General features: G+C 42.9%; 1 protein-coding gene across 2 annotated transcripts in view; it reads right to left on the minus strand.

Moving 5' to 3' along the window:
* Window positions 1-620: 620 nt before the first annotated feature.
* Window positions 621-24,779, minus strand: part of ric1 (RIC1 homolog, RAB6A GEF complex partner 1) — a 46,032-nt gene continuing 21,873 nt past the window's right edge. The window contains exons 3-27 of one of the 2 annotated variants that reach the window (XM_076886509.1): window positions 22,512-22,591; window positions 18,913-19,020; window positions 15,387-15,532; window positions 15,124-15,260; window positions 12,941-13,029; window positions 12,192-12,280; window positions 11,319-11,463; window positions 11,187-11,235; window positions 10,900-11,076; window positions 10,593-10,805; window positions 10,335-10,373; window positions 9,861-9,971; window positions 8,994-9,083; window positions 8,720-8,880; window positions 7,973-8,111; window positions 7,697-7,813; window positions 7,142-7,549; window positions 6,288-6,599; window positions 5,938-6,096; window positions 5,553-5,689; window positions 5,159-5,439; window positions 4,766-4,978; window positions 4,504-4,681; window positions 4,230-4,418; window positions 621-3,140 (exon numbers count right to left, since the gene is read on the minus strand). In XM_076886509.1, coding sequence (XP_076742624.1) covers window positions 2,825-3,140; window positions 4,230-4,418; window positions 4,504-4,681; window positions 4,766-4,978; window positions 5,159-5,439; window positions 5,553-5,689; window positions 5,938-6,096; window positions 6,288-6,599; window positions 7,142-7,549; window positions 7,697-7,813; window positions 7,973-8,111; window positions 8,720-8,880; window positions 8,994-9,083; window positions 9,861-9,971; window positions 10,335-10,373; window positions 10,593-10,805; window positions 10,900-11,076; window positions 11,187-11,235; window positions 11,319-11,463; window positions 12,192-12,280; window positions 12,941-13,029; window positions 15,124-15,260; window positions 15,387-15,532; window positions 18,913-19,020; window positions 22,512-22,591 — 4,083 coding nt within the window. In that variant the 3' untranslated portion in view covers window positions 621-2,824. Of the gene's footprint in view, window positions 3,141-4,229; window positions 4,419-4,503; window positions 4,682-4,765; window positions 4,979-5,158; window positions 5,440-5,552; window positions 5,690-5,937; window positions 6,097-6,287; window positions 6,600-7,141; window positions 7,550-7,696; window positions 7,814-7,972; window positions 8,112-8,719; window positions 8,881-8,993; window positions 9,084-9,860; window positions 9,972-10,334; window positions 10,374-10,592; window positions 10,806-10,899; window positions 11,077-11,186; window positions 11,236-11,318; window positions 11,464-12,191; window positions 12,281-12,940; window positions 13,033-15,123; window positions 15,261-15,386; window positions 15,533-18,912; window positions 19,021-22,511; window positions 22,592-24,779 lie in introns of both variants that reach the window. The other variant, XM_004538054.4, reaches the window with a different exon arrangement.

The raw sequence follows: 24,779 nt of genomic DNA on the forward strand, positions 1-24,779 counted from the left end.
TTCACCCAGGTAACTTCAGGGTTAAGTCTGGTTTTTCTTTGATACATCGGCATGGTAACTGGCTACTGACCAATCAGTGTCACTTTATGTCGAGTGAATATGTCCATTTTCTGCCTGTAAAGTATATCACCAATACAAACAAAATCCCTGCCGTTCTGTTACAGCTGACCCTGACATGGCAACCATTTGACACTTGTTTAACTAAAAATTACATTTTGGCCATGAGAATTTTTGCATAAGTAAAATAACTCTGCTCTCTTTCTACAGGCAGAGGAAATGCAACCACTCCTGCTTGCTGATCTTACTTCAAAACTGCATGTACAGATATCAATTATGTTTTAATATAAACACTGCAAGGGCACCACAGCTCGAAGAATAAAACCCAGAACAGTCTTTTAAACGTGAATTTAACAAAACAGTCAATTTAAAGCCAGCAGATTCCCCCGTGTGATATTCATGGAGTTGTAATGTTAATATGTCAGTTAACTCTGTTTTTTCTGGTGTCAAACATTAATATAAGAGCTCTTTTCTAGAGTATGTAAAGCCAAACACACACACGTTGCTGCTTTGTCTGCAGCTGCTGCGTTGCTTTAAAAATAAGGAGGTCAAAGAGGCAGACAAACCTTTTAAAAATAATTTATTGGTCTATATGTACAAGGGGGGGGAAAATGAAGTAGAAAACCAAATATAAGTAGAAAAGGCGAATGTACAAGAGAGTATCTTTACACTGCATTGAGGATGTCTGCTGCCCCAGAAATAAATCTCGACTCTGAGGAAACGAGCAATACTTTTAAACTGTACACAGGTGGGAGGGAGCTGCTGTCCACGTTTTACTGAGCGAGCGAACGACACTCCTCCCTCACAGAGAAGGAAACCATAAAAGAGCTGAAATATTCATTTCCGTAGGAAATTGTCTCGCATACCGTCAGCATTAGTTTTGAGCGATGATGTTTCTGATGAGAGGGCTGGGATGTGCGCGAGTGAGATTCTCCTCCCTCTGCATGAGGACTTGAACGTTCAAATCGGGGTTAAAACAGAAGGCCTCTGGACGTAAAGTCTTTGGTTCATCAAGGGTCCGTGTTCAAGTAAAGCTTGTAGTGGAGCTGTAGGCTTGTTCAGAGCGGAAGGAGGGTCGAAGTAGACGATACAGAGCCGCTCGGGCCGTCTCAACCTTTTTGTGTATAGTGACGGGCAGCTCGTAGAAGAGAAACCATTCAAGAATCTAAACAGATAAACACACCCAACTATAACTTATCATTTTGGTCTAGGATGAGAAGCGCACAGCTGGGGGGGAATGAAAGAAAAAACAAACCCAAAAGCAGTAGTAAGCATAAAAAAATAAAGCTGAGTAACATTTCAATACATTGCACAATATAATACTGACGCATTGTTTTTCTTTTAGTGCTTGTAGTTGAGCCAATGCATGACTTTGATAACTAAAGAGGAGGGAGAAGGAGTTTTGTTATCAGTCATTAAAAACAAAGCAGGAATGATCTCTCAGCTAATAATCCCAATAAATAATAGTAATGACGAGGACTAATACGATAAAAATCAATTCCACGTGATCAGAGTCACCAATCATGTCAACATGGTGTGAACACGGCCCTGCACACGCGCTCAGATTTCCACTCGGAAGCACGAGAACACGGCGATCGGCCTCCCGCTCGTCTCGCGGGTGGTCCGGACGAACTGCGAGAGGGTGAGGGTCAAAAACTACACGGCGACTTATCTATTGCACAACAATCAATCCCTCAAACTAAAACAATACTAACGCGTCGCTCCTAACACTGCTGACAAGCCAACGATCCACCTGATGGCTTTTAAAAACTCACTAATGATGTGCCTTTGGCGTGATGGGAAACAAAGCCTTTTTTGAATTTATATAAAAAAAAAAAAAAGCATCTTGTGATTTTTTATTTTTTTTTGTTCAGCGCAGGAAGTGTTGAGAAGGATCAACACAGATCTGCTTTGCTTTGTGTGAAAACCCACACGGGGAAGGGCGAGGCAGCTGATTCTGTACTTTAGCATCACTAGGGAGGGGGTGGGCAGCGGGCGGGCGAGGTGCTGATCAGTGGTAAGAAACTAGTCTGCACTCAGAACAGTGGGATTCTACTCACAGATCATTTTCTTAGAAACCTTAAATTCAACTGTTTTAAAGAATCGCACAGAATCATCTGCTGAGGGTGTTTTTTCTTTTTTTTTGGTCACAGGGTGACTGCAGAGGGATAGAAAAATAATGTCATCCTGTACACTGTTACATTATAGAAAAAAGGTATCACAAAATATTTTAAAATTATACTGAGGTATGAAAGTATGAAACACCTCTTGTGCACACAGACAGAACGGCACGCTTCACGTACTGTAGGCTCAGACGCACTTCAGCGAGTCCCGTAAAAGGTTCTCGAGCTTTTTCTTTGTTCTACGTTATGCTCCGCGGTTAGCGCAAAGATCCGGACAGACCCTTCGAACTGATTCTATCGCTCTACCCAAGCTTTCGCGTGCTGCTCTACAGCTTCCAAAACAACACAAGTGGAAAACAACTGACATGAGTAACCCTCCTCTCTAATCTACCAGCACAATCTGCTGAAATGAGCTCTGTTAAAAAGGAACCGTTTGTGCTGTGATGTCTTTGTGCCTGTCGGGCTGATAGCGATCTAAAGAGTGGGTAATACTGACTGAAGTAGGAACCGACAAAGAGGCGCACAAACGCAGGCACGCACACGCTCGCTCACACAAATGAAGTCTTTTTCCAGTCAGCCAATGCTGCAGCTTTCTCCACTCCGGCCCTTGAAGGGTTCACAGGTTAAAAAGTCCAGAAGAGGCTTCAGGACAAGGTGCAGTCGTAGGTTCCCTCCTCCTCCCCCTGCTCCTCCGTTTGTTCGGGAGGACAGTCCTCAGAGGGGGGACGGGGGAAAACTCCTGCGGGTTCGAGAGAGGGCAGGGCCAGGCCCAGCGGGGTCACCACTCCTCTGCTGTCTTCTGCCCGAGGTACCGCGGCTCCTCCCAGACCTTCAGAGCCACTGAGCTTGGAGCATTGGGTGGCAGGCTGGAAGGCTTCAGGCTGCACCTGCTCCGACGTCGACTCCATCAGCCGCTGCAGCTGCGGCTGGATCAGGCTGAGGAATGGTTTGTAACCCAGGCTACGGGAAGAAGACAAAACATTTATTGTAATAAAAAAGGTAAAGAAATCTCTCTATACGAGTTGTTATATCCATCAGTAGAGTTGGATAGGTCAATCCAAATACTGATAGCATAGTTATCAATACTGGTATCGGTATCTGATTGTTACTGATCGTGACTTTTGATAATAGGATCGATAACAACGCCGGCACTGGTATCGGCTCTATACTAGTGTATTAGGACTGATGGTACTGCTGGAAGGTGTGGTTTGTATTTATTGCGTAATATCCATCCACGCATTCGCATCCGCTTATCCTTATCCCAGCTGTCATAGGGCGAGAGGCGGGGTACGCCCTGGACAGGTCGCCAGTCTGTCGCAGGGCTAACACACAGGGAAAAACAACCAGTCGCACTCACTCCCGCATTCACACCTATGGGCAATTTAGATTTTTCAATTAACCTATCCCCACAAAGTGCATGTCTTTGGACTGTGGGAGGAAGCTGGAGTACCGTGGCTCAGGGGGTTGGGAAGCGTATCTGTAACCGGAAGGTCGCCGGTTCGATCCCCGGGCTCTCTGTCCTGGTCGTTGTGTCCTTGGGCAAGACACTTTACCCTACCGCCTACTGGTGTTGGCTAGAGGGGCCGATGGCGCGATATGGCAGCCTCGCTTCTGTCAGTCTGCCCCAGGGCAGCTGTGGCTACAACTGTAGCTGCTTCCACCAGTGTGTGAATGTGAGAGTGAATGAATAGTGGCATTGTAAAGCACTTTGGGTGCCTTGAAAAGCGCTATATAAATCCAATCCATTATTATTATTATTATTATTATCCGAGGAGAACCCACACAAACATGCAAACTCCACACTCCAATTCCTGATGGTGGAATTGAACTCAGGACCTTCTTGCTGTGAGGCAACAGTGCTAACCACTGTGCTGCCCTATTGTGTAATATAAAAAAAATAAAAAAAATCACAGTGATTTAGTGGTCATTAAAAATGTGTCACAATTTCCAAACTAAAGATGACATCTCATAAATCAGAACACACTGCTCTCCCCTACATAACGTGTTTTTATAGATTAAAAATATCGGTACCAGCACAGAACTACCCACCAGTCTGTGGAGGCCCACGCATCGACTGCTAATAATCCGTTTCGGACACTCTGCACATTTTCCGCAGGAACCTCTGGGTTGTCCAGGAAACTGATCACCTGCTTGATGACATTTGCATCCCGCAGGATCAAACCAATCACCACACACCACTCCAGGCAGCCCGCCTCCATGAACACATGGAGAAGATATCTGATAGACACACAGAAGGCGCAGCTTAAATATACGTGTTGATTTTGCATTGAATTAAACGACCATAGTTTGAATGGGGTCCCACCTGAGCTGCACCTGGGACTTGTGCGGGCCTTTGTTGGCCAGCTCCATGGAGATGTGCTCCAGCTCGGCCTGACTCAGGCTCAAAGTGGACGAGTTCTCGTCCACCATTGTCCAGTCGCCATCCACCACTGAGCTGGTCTCTGTGAGGTCTGTGGCCGAGCCGATGCTGTACTCCTCGACTAGAAAGCGCAGTGAGTGAAAGATGAAGTTCAGCTTAAGCGGATGAAAACAAAAGAAGGGAATAACTGTTAAAGTTGTATTACCTTTGTTGGTGAGCAGTGACAGGAAGGCCTCATGAGTCTGTGGTGAGTGCTGGTTCGAGTGAGCAGAAGAGGCTGTGTCCATGTCTTTGGGTCTCTGCTCAAGCCCGTCCATCCAGGTGTGGTTGTCAGGAGCTGTCGGAGGCGGTGCCGTGTCCATGTCGTTGTTCAGCAGGCTGTCTGCTGACTGTGACTTCAACAACCGTGGGCTCAGCACTGAAAACAACAACGAAAAACAGCAAGAATTACAGCGATGAAGCCAGTGATGGCATGTAAGGATTAAATTGTCAGTAGTATGCAAACTGGGGCACCATACTGGATGGCTATTCAACCATCACCTTTAAATATTTAAAGTAATAATTGATTTCTCTGTAAACCTTCCTGTTCTTCACTCACCTGTACGGCACCGTCCATTCTTCAGTGGTGAGCTGAGGTTTCCCACAGGAATGACAGGGAACGGCCAGAGGAAGTCCTTATGGAGCTTCTTCAGCGCCAATACAAAATCATCAACTCGGGCCACGCGGTTTCGCTCGCGACATAACCAGCCGATGAGTTCGAAGCCCAGCTGAGCGGAAAAGCATCCCAGATCACGAAGGCGCACCTGCTCCAGGAGGTGACGGGCATGGCGCCACAGCATCATGTCGATATACATGTTCTCTGCACACTCCACATCCCGACTGGCGGGAGGATGCAACAGAGGGAAAAGACAGGAATAGTTAGATGAGCAGAGCACATTCTGAACAAACTGCAGTACTAGTGTCCACTTTTATGCAAAATAATGTGCAGGTACCCTTTAGCAGAAGATCCAGAAGGCATACTGAAGGTCTTCTGCAGGTTGAACTTTCCTGCGGTGACCGAGTCGGCCGACTGAGACAAGCTGATGCTGCGATTTCTAAAGAACTCGAAACCTCCAGTTGAGCTGGGTTCCTGAACACAGAAACACGTTTGAAGGTTACCAGTTTAAAGTTTATAAAAAGTGCTTTTCATGGGCATGTAGTCAGAAAGAGCTGTGCAATAACACAGAATAAAACAAATAAATAAAACAGGAAGAGACAATAAAAGATCATTAAAGGACAGTCAGTGAATTTAAGACAGAATAAAGATAAAACCGTACGAGGTTGGTGCCCTTGCTTGAAGCCAGACTGACAGTCACTGTAACATTTTCAGCTCCTCACCTGAGTAGTGGGTGTTGGGGGCGGAGTCTCCATCTCCCCTGAACCAATGGCTTTGAGGAATCTGATCATGTGCCGGCAAAGGTCCCACTTGCCCTGCTCGAGAGCCGTGTTGAAGAGAAGAGTGGCGTGCTGTCTGCTCACTGCTGGAACCTCCATATTCTTTATGGAGGAGGAGAAAAAGAGGAACGCCTGAGACTTTGAGGATCTTTTTAAGGATCTTGGAAAAATAAATTAGACTCTTTTCCAAAGATTTTCAAGGGTGAAAATGCAAATAATCTCTGCCATTATAAAGTTAACTGAAGTGGGGAATGTAGAATATGGTAATATGAGCTGTTGACTCCGCTCGTTACCTGCAGTATAATCAAATAGGAGGCCGCTGTGTCCAGATCCTGAGCCATGAGACACTCCTCAAACAGATCTTTGGGGTTTCCCACGGCTGCAAACAGGTAGTTCCACAGGGCGTACTCTGTCTTCCTGGCGCAGTGGACGATGGTCTGGAGGAACAGGGGGAACTCTGTGATGAACTTTGCAACGGTGGGAAGCAGCGGGTCGGGTATGGGCTCCCGCGACGTTGCCTCTTCTTCCAGCACTACATGAACCATCAGCTCCATGACATGGGGGAAGTAGGGGAGGGAGGCACATGACTGAGCCAGCATCAAAGCCTTGAAAGGAAACAGTAAAGAAAGGAATAAATTCTCTCATATACTAACATCGCACACACTATCAATATTTTCATACCTGAATTTCTTGGTAATTCAAACAAATTCATACAAATTTGAAAAGAAAGTTTCTCAGAGCTTTGTCATCATCATGCCCTGATCATCATCGTGATCAGTGCCTTTTGGTCTTTATTTAAAGTTTTCCTAAACAAAATTGCAAACGGAAAAAAAGTAGGGTTTAACCTTTTCATTTAAAAGTATTCCAGTATCAAATATCTCATCTTAAATTGCCTTATGTGCTCTTAAAAATGCAGTGCTGGAAGCCTCATTTCTTTTCTGGCTTCCTCTTTGGCGACAAGTATCTCAGTTTCTTCGGACTTGGATTTCGAGGTTCTTTTTGCTCAGGGTAAGAACATTACGAGGCTAATGTGATTACAGTATGGACCTGTGTTATCGCTTACAAAGAATGTAGTCAAAACTACTCCAAGCAAAGCAAAACCCTTATAAAAATAAGCAGATATGTTGAGCCAGGCTGCTCCAAGTACCTGTTCACCCAGGTTGCGAACCAGCAGCTGTCTCAGTATGTGGTGGAGGTAGATCTGTGAGGTCCTCTCTACTGTGCAGTAGGGAAACAGTGCCTCCAGTGGCTCTGAGGATCCCTGCATCCCGTCGTAGAGCACAGTCTCATTGGTTGCCCCCAGTACGAGGGCATCCTCGAACAGCACGGCCAAAGGGTAGATGTTGATGTGGAAGGGCAGCATTATGCGTCTGGAGAGGAAGGAGTGGGGTTTGCGATGGTCTCGGGGGAAAAGTGGCAGCCACACTTTCATGCCCGCTTCTCCACAGGACAACCAAAGAGCCTCCAGCAGATGGCGCTTTTTCTTGTTGGATCGACAGGTGGTCCAAACATTCTCCACACACTGGGCCAACACGACAGGGGGACAAAATGGGAGCTAGTGGGGGAAAAAAAAGCAAAGCTGTTATGAGCGGATGCCTAAAATTTAAAATTCAGTTTTAGTGGTGTGAGGTCTGATTTCTGTTTGCACGGACATCAGTATTATTAGAACATTTTGCATGCAAAGATATCAGTGTGAACTCACCAGCTTCTTGTTGACAGCAGCCGTGTCTTTCTCTCGCACTTGCGGTCCTGAACGGTCCCGCTGTAGCATGATCAACTGGCCAGCCAGATTTAACATAATGCTCTCTGCCATGCAGGCCTGACACACACACACACACACACACACACACACACACACACACACACACACACACACACACACACACACACACACACACACACACACACACGAGGCATTATTAAAACACCTGTAGTTACAGATCGGCAGTTGCTGTATGCTACTGTGTTCCTGCACTACCTGCTGCGGGGCTTTTAATGTGATGCCAGTCTCGGTGCGCACAGACGTGAGAGTGACAGACACCACAAGGGCTGGATGAGGGATGTAACGGGACATCGACACCTCCTGCAGCAGCTCCACACTGGCTGTCGGGTTTGGACTGGAATGATAATAATAATCAGGAGCTTAATGAAAGAAGACTAATGCACGGGAAAGAAAATAATCCAAGAATGCAAAGAAAAGAGCTGAAAACCATACAACGATTCTACATTTTCTACTGTGACAGCTTCACGTTAAAAGGATTTTTCTGTTTAACCAGTTCAAGGCCGGCAGTCATGAAGTGGTCACAGGAAAGCAACATCTCAAGAATCATTCATTATAGTTTTTTGTTTCATTTGTAAGAATAATTTTCATCATATTTGACATTTTTATAAAATTTTGTTAAGACTCGCATATAATTTCCTGAATAAGAGCCGAGCAACCTTGACTCTGACCACTGTATTCCAAACAAATTCTGAAATCCAAATAAACCGACGTATCAAATCTGTGGGAATTCTCTCAAGGCGTTCCAGATATATAACCTTCATGAAAAGTGATGAATGAACAGCTGAAAGCAGGACCCAACAACATAAGGCCCTCCATCCATAATGGTCACTGGCACAAAAACTGATAAAACCTGCCCAGCGTAACACCAACAGATGACGTTCTTCTCCGGAAACGGTTAATTTGTGATGTAAAGACTGGATTCGTGTGTGTATAGAAGCCCACCTGTCGTTCTTCCTCTCTATACTATAAAGACAGATGGAGCAGTCGGCTCTGAAGAGTATGACCATGTCTCTGAAGACATTGAGCAGCAGAGTGTCAGAATGTAGCTTAGTAACTGAAGCAAAGGCATTGTCCAGGTTGGATGAGCGTTGATAGAGTCTCAACTACAGAGAGACCACAGACGGAGACATCAAAATTAAAGACAGGCATTAGATCAGACAAAAAAACCAAAGGGATTTTTGACACGGCGGTATTATAGGTGGTGCTTCAGTCTCACCTGCTCCTGCTGGTCTATAAAATTGTAACAGGCCACCACCACAAAGTCATTCCACCAAGCCAGACCTCCTGTGACTGTCATGTTCTGCTCCTGCAGAAAAAAGCAACAACACATTTATCAGGTACTGTCCAACAAAAACACTTTTGTGTACAAATTCATTTTTTAAACAGACTGTTATTCTAATTGTATTTTCAACTGCATTTTTAGAGCTTTTGCATGGAATAGCTTTCTCCACGCACATACGCACAAACAATATATGGACAAAAGTACTGAAGCACCAATAAACACACTTATAGAAGCTGTCTGGATCTGGAAACCCACACTGTGAAGCTCCTGACACACAGTTTTTGTGCTGATGTTAATGTCAGAGGAGGTTTGCAGCTCTGCAGTTATTGAGTCAGCAGAGTGGCTTTTACACACTATGCGTCTAGGCAGCACTTAGCGACCCTGCTCTATGACTTCATGTGGTCTGTCACTTTGTGGTTGAGTTGCTGTGGTTCCTAAATGCTTCCGCCTTTCAGTAACACCACTTACTGTGGATATGCGCGTTGGAGGAAATGTCACAAACTGGCTTATTACATCAGTGGCATCCTATTACAGCCCCACACTGAAATTCAGTGAACTATTTAGGACGACCCATTCTCTCACAAATGCTCGTGAAGGCAGACTGCATGGCTAGGTGTGTATTCATATTCACAAAAAAAAATGAAGTTACAAGTTATTCCTGGCACATTTGTCTTTGTTACAGTGGCAGTATTTTCAACGTGTGGACAAAATAAAAGTATCTTAGAGCTCAGATGAGGTTTTTCCGTCATTGACCACCTATTGATCGCTGCACCAAAGTCATCTATTAAGGTGTCAACATACCTGAGTGATATTCCCAAACAACTTCCATTTCCTTGTAAACAAGGAGTAGTGTGCAAAGCCTCGCCTCCCTGCTACAGCCATGCACTGGCCTGCTGTGTCTATGGCTGCAAACTTTACAAACATACACAGACGTCGGTAAGATACACCAAACACCAATTTCAAGTGTTGACACAGAAAACGAGCAACTCCATAAAACTAAAAACAGCTCTCACTGGTTTTGCTACCAGTGTGATGACATTTTTTTAAAGTTAAGTTGAGCTTGTTTATAGAGCTTTACATCATATAAAAATGAGCTTTGGAGGCCAGAGGCAACCAAGCCAAAACTTTCCACATAAAAAGAGGACTATACTTCACATTTATCTTCTTCTGCATGTAAAACAAGCTTACTTTATAAAAACTGAATGCATGCATTTATTTATCAAACATCACTGAGATCAACATTAAAGTCAAACACACACACACACACACACTTACCCGTATAGGCCAGTTGCTCTCTAGGTATGTGCTGTGAATCTAGAGGACAAATAAAATTCAATTTTAAAAAAATGAAATGACAATGAGCTAAATTTTAGATTTACTGACACACACAGGCCACTTCAAGCTACTCAGTTTATTTGCGTCTGTCTTTCATAATTCATAATCCAGAAATGACTGCAGTTTCTGTGCACTAACTTATTCTTGATAATGACATACAGGAAGTTTGCAGAGCAGCAGGAGGAAGCACATCCTTACCTGGACCACGTGCCAGTGCTTGTGTCCCAGTAAAGTGCTGAGTCCCTGAGAGAGAGAGGAGTCGGGGTTGGGGGGCGGGTGCAGCGGGCTGCCGTCGCGCGGGTGTAAGTGTGTGTGTGGGTGTGTGTCAGAGTTGCTATGGATCTGTGTGGGGTCACCGCAGGTCAGGTAGAGGCGGTCTTCACCGTGGAGTAACACCTGCTCCTGGTTACTCTGCAACAGCCAAGAAAGGAGCAAACCGAGCATAAATGCAGGGCATGGCGCGTGTGTGCGGTGATGCTTCCATCAGCACCGTGCATCTTCTCACCGTGCAGGGGTTGACTGTGAGGGCGCTCTTAATGAAGTGGAACTGCAGTATGCCAGCCTGCAAAGCGCTGGAGTTAGGAGGTGCAACCATCTCCACATCCTGCTCCTGCTCCTCTTGTCTTCTCCTCTCCTGTTTGTGAGGGAGCACCCATAGGTGGTAGCCTTCTGCACCCCAGCTCTAGAAAGGGGCAAAGTGCAAGATTCAGCATACAAAAAAAGTTTTCACCTCTATCACAAATAAAGACTTTTATTTGGATTTTTTCACTCTTAAAACAAATGTCTACATACCATAGAGCTGATTTTAAGGGGGTCTTTCTTGGTACCATCAGATCGATGTCTAAAGGGAGCAAACACACAAAAATCATTACAAACGAACACGCTGTATGAATGTAGCAGGGCCGCATCTGTGCCTTCACTCACATGAAGTCCTCTCCCAGAGTGCAGATGAGGTGAGCTCCGAAGACGCTCCACAGCGACAGGCCGCCGCACTCCCACGTAACCATGACAACGCTGCAGTCAGGTGACCAGCAGATTAGTTTGACAGGGCCCGTCTTGTTGTAGATGTCTGAAAAGGCAAAGAGTGCACAGAAATTACAACACTTCTGTTTTACTGTTGTATTGGACTTTTTCTTTTTCTATTTTATTTATGCACCAAGTTCTGTTGTGTTTTCATTTTTATACATAATGACGAGCAAAATCTGTGAATGGCATCACGTTGGGTGACATCAAAAGAGCAATACTGTTGATTCTGCACAAACACTTTGTGCTTTTCTAGATTCACTGGGATTTTAACAAACATGTAATGACAGTCGACTGAATGTGCAGAAAGGCCACTGCAGGTAAAACTGTGCCACATTTGGCTCTTGTAGATAAAAACATTTATATAAAATCAGAATGATATTACCTAATGGTAACCTAATGAGGGCTTAGTTTGTAGAATGTGATGCAACTGGGATAATATTACAGGAGCTGCTATTTAATTAAAGAGGAGGAGAATTGCATGACACACCTTGCCTCAAACTCTGCGGGAGTTTAAAGTAAGGTGTCTTTACGCTAAGCTCTTAACTACAAAGCAAGAGGAAGACACCAGCCATTTTCATTGTTTAAACAGCCATGGGTCTATAAGGCAGTTCAGCCACTAGGGTGAGCTATGGCTTTGGACCACAAATCCAACAAAAGTGATGAAGGAATGTACATTACAACCTGTAAAAGGATGCTAAGTGGAGCTAAGCTAAGATGAAAAAGGAGTAAAAAAAAAGCAAGACACAAGAATTGAGGGTAAAATGAGGATACCTGGGTAGTGTTTTGGAGTGAGCTCCAGTTTGTGGGAGAGCTGCATCGACCCTGTTGTGGTGTCGATCATGTACACCAGCACCGAGCCGCTGCAATGACAACACACGCATTTCAACCAGCGTAACATGCTGTGTAAGATGAGAGGAACTGCATGAAACGTCACGGCCTAGCTACAATTCTGTGCTGTGAGCTTCCCCCAGCATGTTTGTGCATCTCTTTGCACGTTAACATGAGACAAACATACATGAAAACAATTAAAACAGCAACACAAGCTCAGCATCTGTACTGTATGTGAATGCCATTAAACACAGATGCTTAAAAATCGGATGTCTGCAGTTGCTCCCTGCCGATATTTTGCTTAAGCTTGTTTTCAAATATGTGAAGACTTTAGTAAAACATTTGTACTTTATACATTTCCAATGTTTTGAAAAATATAGTACAAAACAGTGTAGAAAATAGTGTCCGAAACATGGTGAAGGGGAAAAGGAAGCAGCATGGAGAGAAATTCCTGCCAACCTGGCGTTATTGCTCTGCGTGAGGAGTTCCTGACGAGTACATACTACTTAGCCTCAGCAAACACAAACTGACAGATTCTCACACTGGACACACACACACACCACACTGACAACAACCTCTCTGTACCACACACACACACATTCAACAAACACACCCAAGATCGCTTTCCAGCACTGCCCTGTAAACGATGTAGGGAGACGGCGAGAGAGGGAGACGTTTGCAGAGACATGTACCTGGCGCAGCCAAAGGCCATCAGCCTGTACTTGTTGTTGACAGCCACACAGGTGCCATCAGTCACATCCGCTGCCCAGACACCCTGCAACTGCTGGACAAACACAAGAAGCCTTCTTGAATAACAGGTAACAGTAAAATGATGCAGACTGTCAAAAAAAGAAAAGATAAATCTGAGAGTAAAGCACATCATCACTCGATTGGTCACAATTTGTATCTGACATTTATGTCTTGATGTTAAAAATCAACACCCACTGTCTATTTTCCAGCCAAAATATTAACTGTAAACTGAGATGCAAGAAAATGTTTTTCCTGATGGTCATTTCGGTCTTCACCGTGCCAAGAACACTAAAAGCCGCAAGCTCTGTAACTGAGTCATTACCGCAATATTATTAATAACATTTTGTTCTGGCTTTGTGTGTACTTGAACATGTTGCATTATTAGTGTGCATAATTGCTCTCTGGAAGTACTGCTGTGCATCTCCTGCATGGTGAAAAAGCAAGTATATCGGAGTTTCTGACAGTAAATCAGGAAGGGACCAATTCCTGCCACTATTAAAAATGTATATCTTGGAAAATAAATAAATAAATAACTAAAATGATAAAAATAAATGGTATTCAAAACTTTCCACACAAACAAATTAGGTCCATAATCAGACACTTTTTGTGGCTTTGCCTCTGTACATCACCACCACAATCAATATGTGATTAAAGTGCAGATTTTAAGCTTTAATTCAAAGAGTTTCACAGAAATTTTGCATTTGTTCAAAATTAGTGAAAAGCAGTTTTTAAACCAGGTTCTTATTCAAAACAAAGCAGACAAAGGAGAGAAGAGTGTGAGATGGTGATCCATCAGCTCACATCATTTTAAATGTGGTGGCTACAGTGTTACAGCATGTATGGGAGCCAGTGGAGCGGGCTCACTATTTATTGATGATGTAACGGTTTATAGAAGTAGCAGGAAGAACTCTGAAGTGTACATGGCTATACTCTCTGCTCAGATTCAGCCAAATGCTGCAAAACAGACAAAGCTTCACAGTGCACATGGATAATGACCCAAAGAATATTGTAAAAGTTAAGGCAAAGAAATGGGATATTCTTCAATGGCCAAGTCTGTCACCTGATCTCACTCGAGTATAGCAGCTTTTCAGTTACTGAAGATAAAACTGAACGCAGGGAGCTTCACAAACACCTGAAGGTGACTGCAGAAAAGGCCAAGCAGAGCATCTCCAGGGAGCAAACAACACTTTCTATGTCCATGTTTTCGAGACTTTAGGCAGTCATTGACTGAAAATGATTTTCATCCAAGTAATAACACAACCTCTATTTAAAATTACGCTAGTTTGTCCAATAAACTCGAATGTGTAAATGTGTATAAAAAATGGCCATAATTGCTAAATAGTCAATATAAAGGTTTCGTAAAACCCTTTGAATTGAAGCTGAAAGTGTGCACTTCAATCACATAGTGACTGTCTGATTGAAAAGCTACAGAAGCAAAACTACAAAAAAAAAAAAAAAAAAAGAAGAAGAAGAAATTCTGAACTTTATACCCTGAAACAAGCTGTTCTAGTCTACTAAAAGCCAACCAGAGCACTCAATTGATTTGCAGAATAAAAAGCATGGTTATCTTCACGAAACAGAGAAATCATTATGCTGTTAGTGATTTGGCTGCATGAAATAGGGCTTATAGTGTTCCTATCATCGTGGTGTCAGGTGTCCTGTAATAATAAATTGGCTATTTAATGCCATAACAACAGCAGTTTTCACACATGCACTGCAGCCTTGAGCATTTCTGAGTGGAACGCTATGTGAGAAAGCAAAGGTCTGACTCTGTCGTCTTGGACATTTAATGGCCCTTACGCTGCCAGCTCCCTACTATAAGGTCTGTGTAATGTAATTTTGCCCATGTGAAAATAGAGCAGGTAATTATTCAAGAATTCACTGCGGACGGCTGGATGGCATGTGGCCGGCCTGCAGCACCCTCGCTTAAACCAAACATAGTTTGAGCAGTGAGAACAGATCTGACACAAACCGCCTCCTGCTGTGTACTGCACATAAACAAAGGGCCAACTGCGCACAATGTCTCGACTACGATTATTACGCCGTTGTGGAAAATGACTAATTCAACTGTTTTGACCGTCTGTGTGCTTTAACGTGACCAGTGCGTGTCTGTGAGCATCCTTACGTCTGCAGTGATGGTGTTGCTCAGTGGGGTGATAAAGCCCAGGCGTCCGTCACTCAGTACGACAGCAAAGCCATCCAGGGTCACACAGTACTCCATACAGCGGATATGAACCCCCTCCAGGTCCAGAGAAGGGCCACCTAAATACACAGGGAGGGAGAACTTCTTTTATAAGATAACATTTTCCCGGCTGAAAAGCTACTGTAGGCTGATTTTGTTTTAATGTTACTCTGTTGTATTTGAGCAGAGTGCATTGATCTTTTAACCTCGAGCAGACTGCAGGTCCAATGAGAAGGGGATTGTAGTAAGGCAGATGGCCTTGCGTCCATTGCTGCCGAGCCCATCCCAATGCAGCACATGGAGATAACCGTCTGCGGTACACACCAGCAAATCCTCCTGGAGGGACTGCAGGCTAGTGGGAAGAAGTTTTTTAAAAAAGTAAATATTAATCAAAGGAACAGGGAAAAAAAAAAGAAGTTAGTAAAAGAAAGCGGGGGGAGCTAGGTAGGCAGGGTAGAAACAACATAACAAGACAGAAAACAGTGGGCTATTCATCATCCAGCTGTGCCCCGTGTGAAGACTGAAAGTTTTACTGGGCAGCTGTGATGAGGCCATGTAGCTGCTAGTGCCAAGTCTCCCTATCTTTTAACACACAAGAGAACAAACAACAGTGTGTTTGTGTGGGTAAAGTACTTCATTGTATCCTAAAAATAAAAAAAAATAAAAAAGGGGTAAGAGGTTTAACACAGAGGAAGGCACGACGACAACAGCCGAGAGTGAGCAAGTGGAAAAATGAAGGGAAGCAAAGGCTTTAAGCACAGTGGACTGACACTGTGGAGGAGGCAACGTCTTTTACTGCAGCTTCACGCAGCAGGAGACACCCACTCATCTCCTGCACAATCAAGCTGTGCCTGTGAAATGCCAACAGAGCGCTCTAATTCAGATGACTACCCCGTAATCTCTGTCGAGCACAGACAGCGGAGGAGAAATGGCAGATGAACACGGAACAATACAAACAAAAACAAAAAGGCGGACAAAACGAAACAGTAAAAGTTCTTGTCACTCATTAAACGTCAAACACGTCAAGCTCCAGGACATGTGGGTTATAGCTGGAACAAAGACAGAAACTAAAACAACACAAAACTCAAACCACCATAGAGCAGAAAGCAATTGTATTAGACTGGCTCCATCGTTCTAGTGCCTCCCCTCACTTTGCGTGTCCAGGGAGCTACACTAACTATACATTTTGGAAAATAGTCTTGAGCAATATTTCTCTGCGATTTCTGAAGATCAAAGTTCTTCTTTTTACATTGGCTGCTTTTTCACTCATTTTCAGTCCACTCCTTACCTGATCAGTGTTACAGGAATGTTTCTTTATTTGTTGTTGTTCATTAAGCCGCTCAACACTGACCTATCTATCATTTAAGCATAAATGGCCTCTAACTGAAAGGATAAACCAGTGTTGTTTCTCCACAAACAACTGAGCAAAGAACTCATTTTCGATTTTAACACGTTGACACGCATAAAATCTCATTTTTCCACCAACAAGAGAATTTGCAAGCGCCATTAACCGCAAAGTTGGCATATCTTGAAGTGGTTTGCAGAACGTGCCCTTTGGTTGGTCCATCTACTGTTCACTGAAGCCTCATTGGAAATGGGTGGTTACCAGGAAAACATTCTTAAGGAAGAGAAACAGGAAGAAAGGCTGAAGTATGCCAAGTTACACAAGAACTGGACATGAACTGAAAATGAATGGCACCAGGTCTTTTTTGGGTGATTAATCCTAATTTGAAATTTTTTGGTTCAGATCATCACCAATATTTACAGATGAGGTCAGGAGAGAGTGCATCTACAGTCATGGTTTGGGGCTGCATTTCAGTCAGTGCTGTTGGAGATTTAGTCTAAATTGATAGAAGAATAAAAATACCATCAGATATTGATCCACCATGCAATTGCCATCTGGAATGCTTCTGATTAGCAACTGTTCATATGTAAAAACATACTTAAATGGAAAAAACAAACAAAAAAAAACACACACTGTGGATCATTCTAAGTCATAGGTCGGCCTCCCCAGAGCCCAGACCTTAAGATTACTGAAGTAGTGTCAGGTCATCTTGACAGAGAACAGAACAAAAAGGCAGCCAACATCCAACGAAGAGATTTGAATGTCCTTCAAGAAGCCTGGAGAACTATTCCTGAAGACAACTTAAAGAAATTACAAGAAAGCTTGACTAAGAGAGTTCAGACTACGTTGAAGAATAAAGGAGGTCACACCAAATACTGACATACAGTCTGAGGAGAACTCTACAAACCACATTTTTGTACTTGTTTTAAACAATCACAGCACCCATTTCCCCCAAGAGTTTTGCCCAGTACTCTAAACGTGCTGGCCATTTCATTAATATATACTAAAAGCTTTTACAGTAACATTGATGAAATCATGTGCTTTGGTCACTGAACTTTCACTGTATAGTGTAAATTCAGTCACACTTTTTAATCAATTAATTTGTTGATTGTTTTCTTAATTTATTCATTGCATCACAAAGTCCTGATGATTTATTGATTAGACTTTAACATTTTAAACGTGAAAGATTTACATTTGTTTTTCTACAAATATAGTGAGGTCATTAGGTAATTGTCCCTGTTATTCGAGGCTAACACAGAGTACAATGACTGGAAATGGATCCGTCTTCACACTGATATAAACATGTAAAAAATAAAAAAAATTTACAAGCCCTATTTGCCTAATTTTTACAAATGAGTTTGAGCCATTTAAATGAACTTCAGGTTGTCTGACATAATTAAAGACCTAATTAATGGAATAAAAACAGTTCACACTCGTTAAAATGCAACAGGCAAAACAGAAACGTTACATCTGGAGAGAAAGCACAGTCAACAAACCTATAATGGAAAAAACAAACCAAAAAAGCTAATGATGGATTCTCATCAGCCAATTTGCATCTTTAAAACACCCTGTGATGATCTGAATACAAACTATCCAGAAAACAAGAGTCTGATTTGAATTAATTATGTCTTCTTTGCTTTAATCAGTTAGCTCATCTGTCACTCACTCCTCCCTCTCATTCATTTTTGCCAATTCATGCATTTCCTCTCTGTGGGCCTCTGCCGTTAAAAATCCACATCAGAGGACTTTAGCTTCTCTTTGCACCTGAGCCGTCTCTCACTGCCAACACTGTCTTTCCATCAGAGGAAGAGATGTTTTCGAGCCATTACCGTGAGCCAAATGGCTGACAAAGAGCTACATTTGTTAAAAAAATGTTTTAACCTTTAAATAGCTGCTGATAAACTACCTGAGAAGCATTTGTGCACAGCTTAAATCTTTAAAATGTTTCAAATCCAACACTATAGTTAGCGCTCACACAGAACAACAGTGATTCTGATTCTGTTGTGCAGGTTTTATGGAAGCTATCCTGCCTGTGTTTAATTTACGACATTTTAAATCACTGTTTTGAAAGTAACAAGAACATTTATACCCAGGTAAATATTTGTAGGTTCAAGAAAGAGTTATTTACATGGAAACATAAACAGATAATGATGAAGCTAAGCTCAAGGGGTGGCCATAAACATTGTTGAGAGTTTACAGTGAGTGCTTGAATGGAGACAGAGTGTGAGTAAACCTTGAGTGTGTGTGTTTGTGCAGGAGAATTTGCCTGTGTAAATGTGAGCTTGATGACACATCAAAGACCGAGAGGGAGTGAGCTGATGCCTGTGTGAGGCTGAGGCAGACAGGTAGACACAACAGAAAGAAAGTATGTATGAGAGAGCACCTACCTGGTGATGGGGGCCTCCAGATCCACAGGCTTCTTCATCTCCAGAGAGAGAGCGGGTGCACATTGCTCCTCCTTAAAACCAGGGGTCACCTTCACACGAGGGCTTCCTCTGTGCAACCACATCATTCCAAACACACATTTTACTCCCAGTTACGTGAAAGTAAACCCAGTGAAATGCTAAAATTGCAAAGTCACAGAGCTGACAATGAACACTGAATATGTCCTAACTTGCTCAAACGCTGCTGGTGTGCTCTAAAGGAATGTGAAGTACAGCTTTGAGCCGCATTTCAATCAAACAAATGCTTTATATGGTGAACAAACATGGGAGAATTAGCAAGAGAAGAGAGCAAACATCCCTAAGCAGACGGAAAAGTATTCACTTTGCTAAACTTCATGGATATTTTATTGTGTTTTAGATTTTGAATGTTTAAATTATCTTACGGTCCTATTAATCAACACTTCATGGCAAAAAAAGAAAGAAAAAGGAAAACGTGTTTTTTTCAGTTATAAAAAGCTAAATGCTGCAAAAAAGAAATAAATGAAAAATCTGAATGTGCTCTGAATATTTCTAATCCTCCGAGGATCAGCTATGGAGGTAATGGAGAAACTGCAGCTATAATTTCACCGCCTGCTCTAATGACGCAAATGCAATCATGAGCAAACAGAGTGTTTACTAGTAAACTGCACCTGTATACCTGCTACTGCTTTCCTCCCCCCACACATGTTGATAGTCATAATGATACCACACCCATAACATTACATAACCACCTTTCACTGTCAAAGTCTGCATCACAGACACAGTAAAAGATTAAACTGGCAACTGCAGTTGCCAGAGTGAATAAGTTAAGAGTTTTACTTCAAGGCAGCGTTTCCTGTTCTCTCTCTTATGGTTGACTGTATATGTAGACACAGGTGATGGAGACACAGCAGTTTAGCGAGGCAAACATCACTGACAGAAGAGGTAACCAGTGCAATCTGGGCCCTGTTCAACTAATCACTGCATATGTATATAAAGGATGAAAGTACCGACTGTAAAATCAAGAGAAAGGTTAGTGTCCTCCTGGTAAACACCAGCTTACACAGTGTATTTCTCAACCAGTTGCAGAGTGGTTGCAGGAGGGTACTTGCTGGTCACACAGAGGTACAGTGGGGCAAAAAAGTATTTAGTCAGCCACCAATTGTGCAAGTTCCCCCACTTAAAATGATGACAGAGGTCAGTAATTGGCACCACAGGTACACTTCAACTGTGAGAGACAGAATGTGAAAAAAAAAATCCATGAATCCACATGGTAGGATTTGTAAAGAATTTATTCGTAAATTAGGGTGGAAAATAAGTATTCGGTCACCTCAAACAAGGAAAATCTCTGGCTCTCACAGACCTGTAACGTCTTCTGTAAGAAGCTTTTCTGTCCCCCACTCGTTACCTGTATGAATGGCACCTGTTTGAACTCATCATCTGTATAAAAGACACCTGTCCACAGCCTCAAACAGTCAGACTCCAAACTCCGCCATGGCCAAGACCAAAGAGCTTTCGAAGGACACCAGGAAAAGTATTGTAGACCTGCACCAGACTGGGAAGAGTGAATCTACAATAGGCAAGCAGCTTGGTGTGAAAAAATCAACTGTGGGAGCAATCATCAGAAAATGGAAGACATACAAGACCACTGATAATCTCCCTCGATCTGGGGCTCCACGCAAGATCTCATCCCGTGGGGTCAAAATGATCATGAGAACGGTGAGCAAAGATCCCAGAACCACACGGGGGGACCTGGTGAATGACCTGCAGAGAGCTGGGACCAAAGTAACAAAGGTCACCATCAGTAACACACTACAACGGCAGGGAATCAAATCCCGCAGTGCCAGACGTGTTCCGCTGCTGAAGCCAGCGCATGTCCAGGCCCGTCTGAAGTTTGCCAGAGAGCACATGGATGATACAGCAGAGGATTGGGAGAATGTCATGTGGTCAGATGAAACCAAAGTAGAACTTTTTGGTATAAACTCAACTCGTCGTGTTTGGAGGAAGAAGAATACTGAGTTGCATCCCAAGAACACCATACCTACTGTGAAGCATGGGGGTGGAAACATCATGCTATGGGGCTGTTTTTCTGCCAAGGGGACAGGACGACTGATCCGTGTTAAGGACAGAATGAATGGGGCCATGTATCGTGAGATTTTGAGCCAAAACCTCCTTCCATCAGTGAGAACTTTGAAGATGAAACGAGGCTGGGTCTTCCAACATGACAATGATCCAAAACACACCGCCCGGGCAACAAAGGAGTGGCTCCGTAAGAAGCATTTGAAAGTCCTGGAGTGGCCTAGCCAGTCTCCAGACCTCAACCCCATAGAAAATCTGTGGCGGGAGTTGAAAGTCCGTGTTGCTCGGCGACAGCCCCAAAACATCACTGCTCTCGAGAAGATCTGCATGGAGGAATGGGCCAAAATACCAGCTACTGTGTGTGCAAACCTGGTAAAGACCTATAGTAAACGTTTGACCTCTGTTATTGCCAACAAAGGTTATGTTACAAAGTATTGAGTTGTATTTTTGTTATTGACCAAATACTTATTTTCCACCCTGATTTACGAATAAATTCTTTACAAATCCTACCATGTGGATTCATGGATTTGTTTTTCACATTCTGTCTCTCACAGTTGAAGTGTACCTCTGGTGCAAATTACTGACCTCTGTCATCATTTTAGGTGGGGGAACTTGCACAATCGGTGGCTGACTAAATACTTTTTTGCCCCACTGTATATGATGATGTACTGATAATGTCCTTGTGACTGATTTGGTAGCGCCTAGTTTGCATGGAAGACACTGACATGCCTTAAAAAAACAAACAAAAAAACCCACTCCAACGACTTGCTAAACAAAAGTGAAACTGTGAAGAAACCTGAAACACAAACTGTTTGCCTTTAAACTCACAGCTGTGGCCTTTATAACATGATGCTTGAAGCAGCAAGGTACAGCTTTTTCATTGAAGCAGAGGCTCTCCGATTGTAGTTTTTACCTGGTACAAGGTACTACCACCTAATTGAAACCCCACAAAAATGAGTCGCAAAAGCAATTACAAGGAGATTTTTTGTGATCTTTGTTACAGATTTCACTCAGCAGCAGGCAGCAACCACTTGCCAACAGCGAATCAGGGAATACAGATTTGGTTAGTGACCAGTCTCTAAGGCCTGTGTGGCTCATACTTCTGTTACTGCAAACCTGTTATGAAGAGTGAGGGGTGGATCTGCCTAAAACACCTAGCACAGTTGTGCAGATGGTCATTTGTGTTTCTCATGAGTGTCTTTTGATCTCAATTTTTTCCCCGGCTTCTATTTGTTGTGAGCGTTGCTGTTGTTCCCTTTTCTTTTCTGTGTCAACAGACTGTAGACAAGCCCACAAAATTCCCACCGTTCCTCTTTCTGTGTACCCAAAGACACAAATGGAGTGATGCTGCTTAAACCGCAGCAAAATGTCAATCACAAGGTAGGCTCGTCTTCAAGCACGCACTGTTTATAACCCTCTTTGATACTAATGGGGATCTTAAACACATTTATCAAACAATGGTTCGATAGCTCTTTAAAAGTAGTCTGAATGTGTGGCGCACTCACTTTGGATAGACAGGCTCATAGAGGTACTTGTCATCCCCTCCACCAAGCACATCAAACAAAAGGATGTAGCCTTTGGCAGTCTGAAAACAGAGAGGGGGGGAAAAGTCATTAAAACATCATAAACATAACTGTTGACAGGAAAAATTAGGAAAAGGTGCGAGACAATAAGATGAGTGCCTTTTCAGACAACAACAGAAACTATAACAGATTAAGTCTGAAGCCCTTGTCAGTGACAGGTTTCTAATTTAGCACAGATAAAGTCTGACTAAGTAGCCTTTTTGCACATTTCTGTGAGTATATATGGACTTTACACAGTTTCTGCTCGTAATGTCTCACCATAATTTGGCTACAGTAAGAATCGAGCACTGTTGTTGTTGTTGTTGTTGTTACAGTGAAACTGTTTCCATAGCTGGGCGCTCCTTTTCATGTGCCATCAGATCATGTCAATTAATAAAGAACACTTTATGAAGACTAGATAATGGAAGGAACAGAGAAAGAAAAGCCCACATCACAGCAGGAGGGTGGAGGAGGAAGCAAGGAAGGGAGGAAGCTTAAAATCACAGAACGGAAAACACTGAAGCTGCAGGTCTGGAACAACAGGTCTGCAATGACAATCACTGCAGAAGTGGATAATTGTGATAAGTTTAAAGGCCTTTTATAATTAACGTTATTATGTTTTTATAATCATAGTGGTTATCTTAAGAAAAATGACGCAACTAGACCATCTGATGTGGTGTTCGGCTACAAGTATTACCTACACAAACATGCTAGAAAAAAAATTTTTTGATCAGGTTTTTCGGGTATTTAATTAATGCCCAAGTTGTTTTCCATATCTATATTTGTAACACCATCACAGACACAATAGAACAATAAACATCCAACTGCACACATCTGTGCCGCGACCCTTCATGGCACAAGCTTGAACCGTCTCAACTGTTGAGACAGTTCAAAGTTATATAGGCTAAGAAAAAACTGACAATCACAATTTTGTTAGCATTTCAAAACAGCCCATTTACACCGAAAGCTCTGTACAGCATTTTCTTGTACTTTTTCCACAACACACACGCAAAGAGCTCTGTAGGAAACGGCTGAAACTGAGAGCTTGTGGAATGAAACATGACACGAAACCTGATCTTGACTCCAGTGTCTGCGTTAACGATCCAAGGTTTGCATATAAAGACTGCTGCGGTGCTCGAATATGACCAAACTAAACTCAAATTCTTCTGCTTATGGTCTCCTGAGCTGAGCTCCAGTGTAGGGCAGTATTTTGCTCTGACTATGGCAGTAACCCTTTACGGTTTTACTAGTGTGGTGACAGTGCTGTTACTACAGCTTTAAGAAAAGCCAAGAGGAAGAAGAAAAGGTAATTTCCAGAAACCGACAAAGAGAGCCAGACTGAGGCCTGTTAAAGCCATCAGCAGCCTTGGATCTTGAAAATCTTAGTGATGGGTAAAAATAAGAAAAACTGCAAACCAACAGCACTGCAAAATGCATTAACTCTAAAAAAAGATCAGAATACAGTAACAAAAAAGGTCTGCTTCATACGCTCACTTCTCAAGACTCGCTCACAGAGACCTGAATGTGAAAACTAGAGATTTAAAGTATCATTTACAGGGTTCATTAATTAATGGATAACGTTAAAACCAGAATGTTTCATAGCTTATAACCCATAAAACAACAAATCTGACTTTGACATCAAGCACAGTTTGTGTGCAGACCTGATTAGGTAATCACGGTATGCAAGTTTGATTAATTCTAGAGGATTACCAGCTATTCCTGTGAACTTACTGTGGCATAAGCTCGCCAGTCCTGTGCCTGGATGAGTTAAAAACAGATCCCCTGGCGATGGGATTACAGCAGCCTCATCACAGGTCTTTTCTTGACCTTCCTACTTCTGCAGTACTATATTCACTACTTCTTGAGCTGATAATCTGCAAGTCTTCCAACAAGTCCTTCATTTTGATCTCAACTACACAGCTGTAAAGATTCATCTTGCACAGTGGGGATGCTACCACACGGAGAATCCAGACACACAAAACACCTGCCAACGTACTCAAAACCACCACTGTGGTAGTTACCCGTAAAACAGATGTTTCTCACGGCACCACATTTACCCTTGAAGACTGATTAAGGAATGAAGTGATGCTGCATTAAACATAACCTTCATAGATTACATTTTCATGTCTAAACAGTATGAGATAATCATCACTAATAAAAGTAAAAAGGCTGCACATGTGCACATGAAATCACCACACAAAGATGTTTACT

Source organism: Maylandia zebra, linkage group LG7 (genome assembly GCF_041146795.1).
Source record: "Maylandia zebra isolate NMK-2024a linkage group LG7, Mzebra_GT3a, whole genome shotgun sequence".
Lineage (NCBI taxonomy): Eukaryota > Metazoa > Chordata > Actinopteri > Cichliformes > Cichlidae > Maylandia > Maylandia zebra.